We start from the raw sequence: 6,093 nt of genomic DNA on the forward strand, positions 1-6,093 counted from the left end.
AACGGCTCTGGAAGAGCTGGGAAGCGACGTTTACTCTCTGCCAGCGCTGAAAGGCATCTCAGATGTAATGTCTGTGGTGGTTGTTACCCTTGTACAGTTCTCAGCTAAAGAATATCCTGCCTTGGGCCATGGCTAGTTTTATAACAATAATCTCTTCCCAAACAAGCGTGAATTGCCAAAATAAGGAAATAAAAAGTGCCCAGGGAAACGCAAGACAGTGAGACCCAGAAGGAATCCAATGGCTCTCTCCTAGAAGTGGACAAAAATCAGAATTAAAAAATAATTCTCCAGCATTTCCTCGAAAGCCTGGCTGCAACAACTCTTTCCTGGCCTTATAAAAAAAAAAACAACAACCTCAAAACGGTCAGTCAACATTTAGATAAAAATATGGCTGAATCTACAATTAATATAGAGCATTTAAAGTGTTGCAATCACCCGAAGAGCATTGGAACTGGGAGGCAAAGGGGGACTAAGGAGCCAAGAGAAAATATTAAAGTGGGGGCCGCAGGGAGGCAGGGGGCAAGAGTCTCCTTTCTCCGCAAAGTTTAAGCGTCCTGTAAAATCAACATAAAAATGACCTGAGAAATGTTATTATACCTCCACTTGGAATTAAATCTCTTATGTACACAGTAGAAATGGCTTGATGATTATTACATCCACAGATGCCCAGGCCCTGCGCGTACCTCCTGCTGCACCCTTGCTCCCTCCCCATGTCAGCGTCACGGCCTCCGGCGAGGACCACAGAGAGGCTTTGGCCACTGGCAGCAGCTCCACAGCCCCACATTCAGGGGGTGCGACACAGCAGCCACGACAGGTAGGGCCAATTTCTCAAGATTTAGTTCTTTTGCATTGTGTATTCATTGTACCAGTGCAAATCAAAACCAAAAAACAAAACAAAAAAAAAAACCCCGAAACAAAAACCACATTGCCAAAGAGAAGCTGTCCAAACAAGGCCAGGGGTCAGATCCCAATTGCAAAAGGGCCGGCTAACTTTAAGGAAGCGGGTTCTCTCTCGACTAAGGAGCCGAGATGACCGGCGGGTTGCCTTCAGGTTCTCTCTCTTCGGGGGACTTGTCTTCCGATTCCGGCTGCTCTCCACTCTTGAAAGCCTCCTGGAGTTGCTGCTGCCTCTGCACCTCCGCTTTCAGGTTCTCCAAGTCTTTTTGGCTGTGGGGAGAGAAGACAAAAAAGGGTCATGCGGGCCCGACAGCAAGAGGGAAAATCTGGGAACAAACTCCCAGGATGGCAGCCAAGCAGGACAGGGGAGGACACAAGGAATATGGCTCTCTTTTGCTTTGACCTGGAGATCAGGACTCTGAAAAGGTCCTTTTCTGGTTACCACTCTGTGTCCTTTCTGCCAGTACAGCTGCTCCAACTTTCAAGATTATCCTAACTGAGGCAGTGTTTCTGCATAACAATGTTTTCCCCCAGCTGTCTGCGTTTTAAAATATAATACTGTAAATACTCATGTGTAAGGCAAGAGCTTAGTCCATTCTGGGAGCACCAAAAAGCAGCATTGAGCCCCTCTACTTTCCCATCCAACCAGCCTTTAGTATGAGCACAGCACAAACATATGTCTGTCAGGATTTTCTAAGTTCTTTGGCATCATTTCCCTTTCTATCATCCTTTCCATTCTTTGTTACATGCCCCTAGGTTTTACCCTCGACATATCCATGGGCCATATCAAAATCCATAATTTTGGCCCCAAAACCTCCCTTCAACTTATACATGAGGTCTACTTCTAGTTGAGTATATATGGTAATAATAACATTTTATTATCCATCTGCCCGTTCAAGATTATGTGATCACAGACCCATCAAAACTCGTTAAAGGGTTTAAAACATTAACCCTAAGGCAAACCTATCCTGTGGTTTTCTTGGCAAGGTTTGTTCAGAGAAAATTTGCCATTTTCTTCCCCTGAGGCTGAGAGTGTGTGATTTTGCCCAAGGTCTCGCAGTGGGTTTCATGGCCAAGCTGGGAACGAACCCTGGTCTCCAGAGTCACAGTCCAACACTCAAACCACTACGTCAAGCTGGTTCTTACTTTACCTGATTGGAATGAAGAGAATCCCATTGATTATATTCAGCTGCTCCAGGACGCTGGCCATATTTGGAGCTGTGAACTAGGGTTTGGAAAAACAAACAGGGAGGGAATAAAAGAGCCAAGGTTTACTCACTGACTAAGAAACAAACTAAACACAAACACTTTGCTATTGAAGAATTAAGAAGCCAATGAGTTCCCCATACGGAGCAGGGGGGGGGGACCAGGTGGTTTCCAAAACTGCTTTCAGACTCTTAAAATGGAGTGGGAATCCCACTCTCTGCAATCCAGAGTCTTCAGGCTTCTACTTGTGCGCCTTCAAGTTGTTATGGATTTATGGCAACCCTCAAGTGAACCTATAATGGGGCTTTTTTGACAAGTTTCATCCCAGGGGGTTTGCCATTGCCAACTGAGGCTGAGAGTGTGTGATTTGCCCAAGGTCACCCAATGGGTTCACATGGTTGAGCTGGGATTCAGACCCGGGTCTCCAGAGTCTGACAGCTATTACACTAGTCCCATGCTCAAATCACTACACCACGTTGCCTCTTCCCCCACTGAAATCAATTGGTATCCTCGCTCTTAGAGGCCTGTAGGAGCAGCAATTTCACATTAAGACAAGGTACATGTCCTCTCTGGGTTTTGCCCACCACACCACACCCAAGTAGGTTTACAAAAGCAGAAGTGGGCTTCTGGCTACTTCTAAATTTGTTTTGTTCAGGTTTTCGGAGAGGGGGAAGGTTTCCATGGCTGGGAAACAAGAAGACTGATCCTCAGACCACTGGAGATTGCCCACCCTTTCTCCTTTCTAAAATACAACAATGCTAGCCAAGAATGAAATGGGAAAAGTTACAAAGTGGCCCCTGAGCTTCAGGTGCCCAAACATGAGAGCTGGTGCTAACAACCAGTGTTCCTCCTGATGCTCTCCAGAGGAAGAATATGGATAGGCAAGATGGAGTGGTAAGAATACCAAGACTAAGAACTGGGTGGCCCATGGATCACATGAAGTCCTGGGGTTGTGCATCCTAAAAAAGCTCCACAACAACCCCATCAAAAAGAACCAAACAGTCATAATCCCAATGTGTAGTCGAAGGCTTTCATGGCCGGCATCCATAGTTTTTTGTGGGGTTTTCAGGCTATGTGGCCATAGCCTGACGTCAGGAAGAAGCTCTTCTAGAAAATGGCCACATATCCTGAAAACCCCATAAAAAACTATAGTCATAATCTCCTCTTTTCAGATGCAAGATGCTTCTAGGGGGCATCATTTTATCCTAAATGCTGTTTCAGATCCCATCCCATTCCAAAACACCCTAAAATCATTTTTTTTTAAAATGACCAGCAATGACGCCCACCTGCCCAAAAGATCACATCCAGTTGCTAATGAGGGCAAAGGCTTCGGGAAGAGGTCTGGAGATGCCCAAATGGTGCCAACCCCTGAAGTACAAGCACCACCAATGTGGCAAGAGGTGGTTAAAATAGCAAGTATGGAAGACTGGTCTTTACCAGCAGGCATATCCAGATAAGATGCTGAATCTTAAATGCAGACTGTTTTAAAATGTGTACATAGAGAGATCTTGTAGCGCCTTTGAGACTAACTGAAAGAAATTGGCAGCATGAGCTCTCATAGACTTCAGACTGAAGTCTACGAAAGCTCATGCTACCAATTTCTTTCAGTTACTCTCAAAGGTGCCTAAAGATCTCTCTACATACTGATTCTACAGACTAACACGGCTACGTCTTTGTTTTAAAATGTGTCTGTCTCACTTTTCCCTTTAAGCTGATACTGTACATGTTTTAAGCGTTTCAAGTGATGTGGTTAATTGTTGATTTGTTGTTGTTCCCTGCCCCGATCCATCAGGAGAGGCAGGTAAGATAATAATAATAATAATAATAATAATAATAATAATAATAATAATGCCATCAGATGTTAGTGCCAGGTCCTAGAGGGGGTGAGCATGCAGTAACTCACTTTCAGGGGCATAATGTTGGCGTTGGATCCGTTCTTGTAGATCTCATTCATTGTGCGTTGGAGGGCCACAGCCTGCTGAGTCAGGTATTTCAAGTACTCGGAGCTTTCTTTGGTCTTCTCATGATGTTCGCCAAGCTAGCCACAAAATGCAGGTTGTGAGTCACAGAGAACGGATGGGGACTGTTAGATTAGACCAAACTGATCCACCAAGTGCATGCTTTTGAGAAGGGAAGCAGTACCCACAACTCATAGTGCCTCTAAACACGGAGGTTTTATATAGCCTTCATGACTTTAATAGCCATCTTCCCTTATCTGTGAGTCAGTCCAATAGCAAACTTTCCCCCACTATGGCTTTTGAAATGTCAACATATGCCTCCCTTTGAAAGGGAATTGGCGTAATTTAAAACACAAGACAAAAACAGTTCACATAATCCAGTTTATGAAGGAGTGGGGCAGGGTTCGTAAACTATGAAGACATCTACAAACTGTTTGCAGCTATAAAAATACTACATTTAAGCAGATTTAAGAGCTCATACAGGCAGGCCAAAATAAAGCTGCTTCGGGGCACTTTGGAGGTATGCTGTTTAAATGCTGCATGTGTCCTAAGAGGCCGGAAGCCATGCCAAAGCCATGCTCTACTGCTAAGGATTGGAGCGTGGCTTTGGCACAGCATCTGGCCTCTTAAGATGCATGTGTCATTTAAACAGCATACCTCCAAAGTGACCTGAAGCAGCTTTATTTTGGCCTGTCTGTATAGGCCCTTAAGTTATATTTCCATCCCACCTTCATTGCCCACATCTCTGGGCCCCATCCCACACTGAGCATTTCCTACCTTCCTTGAAAATCCAACTTTTTCTATATACTGCACTGCTTGTGAACTTTCTATGAATGTGGTCTCTCAAAAGGAAGACAATGTTTGGTGGATGAGGAGGTTTCTAACACTGCACATTTCAAACTTTATTACATAAAAATAACTGAAATGAATGAAGAGAGAGGCAGATGCTCGAGACGCAACCCAAGATAAGGCAAAACAAACCTGATTTTTATAGATCGTGTAGCCTTCCTTCTCGTGCTGCAGAGCGGACCGAAATTCAGCTTTGCTCTCATACACTCGGGCTACCAAGTGGTGGCTGCAGGAAAGATGGAAATGGAAGATGGTGAAACATTTCTATATGTGGTGGAAAGACGTATACAGATGCGCATGAGGAGCAGGGGACGAAGTCAGTTGAACTATGGTCTTACAAGCTGAACTGTTTTGGGGCCAGAAATAGACTTTTTGTCCTCTTAAAAAACTCAGCAATGACCATCTGGTTGCTTCTGGATTTGGCAAAAAATATGGATGGAGACCCCAGAGTGATGGGGAGAGTAAGCATGGAAGTGGTTTGGACGAGACCTCCAGAACCTCCATGTCAGCCATTAGTCTTAAGGACAGAGAGGTATGCCATTGCTCTAGTTCCCATGCTCAAAAATGAACATGGTACAGTCTCTCCAGGATGGTACCACCTCAGAAGGCTGTAAGAGAAGAGATGACGTGTTCTCTATGTATGAAAAGGTGCACTTTTAGCTGTGAACCGTCAACTGAAGGAGAGAACTGACTCACCTCAGTGCAACTTTCAGGGACTTGGCGCCGTGGTACTTAGAGTTGATCACTAGTGCATTCTCCAGAAACCGCAGGGAGAGGTCATACTCCATAACTCCATGGAGGACCAAGCCAATGTTGTTCTAGAGAGAAAGGTACATGCCAGTTAGACAGGGCAGCAGACGAACTTAAGTGTAGTTCTGGCCACATACAGGCTACTGAAGGTTGGGAAGCCCACCATTCATTAAGAAGCCAAGCCCTCCCTCCAATCCATCTGCCTTGGTCCAGGCCTCGGAGGTAGAGAAGACTGCTGGCCCTCATCCCCTTCCCCACCACCACTCCCTTCTCCTTTTGTGTCATGTCTTTTTAGATTGTAAGCCTGAGGGCAAGGAACCGTCTACTTAAAAAGGTTGTATGTACAGCGCTGTGTAAATTTACAGCACTTTCTAAATAAAGGTTAATAATAATAATAATAATAATAATAATAATAATAATAATAATAATAATA

General features: G+C 44.6%; 1 protein-coding gene across 3 annotated transcripts in view; it reads right to left on the reverse strand.

Annotated features, from left to right (window-relative positions):
* Positions 1-385: 385 nt before the first annotated feature.
* Positions 386-6,093, reverse strand: part of CLUH (clustered mitochondria homolog) — an 84,650-nt gene continuing 78,942 nt past the window's right edge. For all 3 annotated transcript variants that reach the window (XM_042442454.1, XM_042442456.1, XM_042442453.1), the window contains 5 exons: positions 5,607-5,728; positions 5,043-5,136; positions 4,007-4,141; positions 2,049-2,122; positions 386-1,167 (listed from right to left, as the gene is read on the reverse strand). In XM_042442454.1, coding sequence (XP_042298388.1) covers positions 1,017-1,167; positions 2,049-2,122; positions 4,007-4,141; positions 5,043-5,136; positions 5,607-5,728 — 576 coding nt within the window. In that variant the 3' untranslated portion in view covers positions 386-1,016. The remainder of the gene's footprint in view (positions 1,168-2,048; positions 2,123-4,006; positions 4,142-5,042; positions 5,137-5,606; positions 5,729-6,093) is intronic.

The sequence above is a fragment of the Sceloporus undulatus genome, chromosome 11, assembly GCF_019175285.1.
Source record: "Sceloporus undulatus isolate JIND9_A2432 ecotype Alabama chromosome 11, SceUnd_v1.1, whole genome shotgun sequence".
In the NCBI taxonomy this organism is placed as follows: Eukaryota; Metazoa; Chordata; class Lepidosauria; order Squamata; family Phrynosomatidae; genus Sceloporus; species Sceloporus undulatus.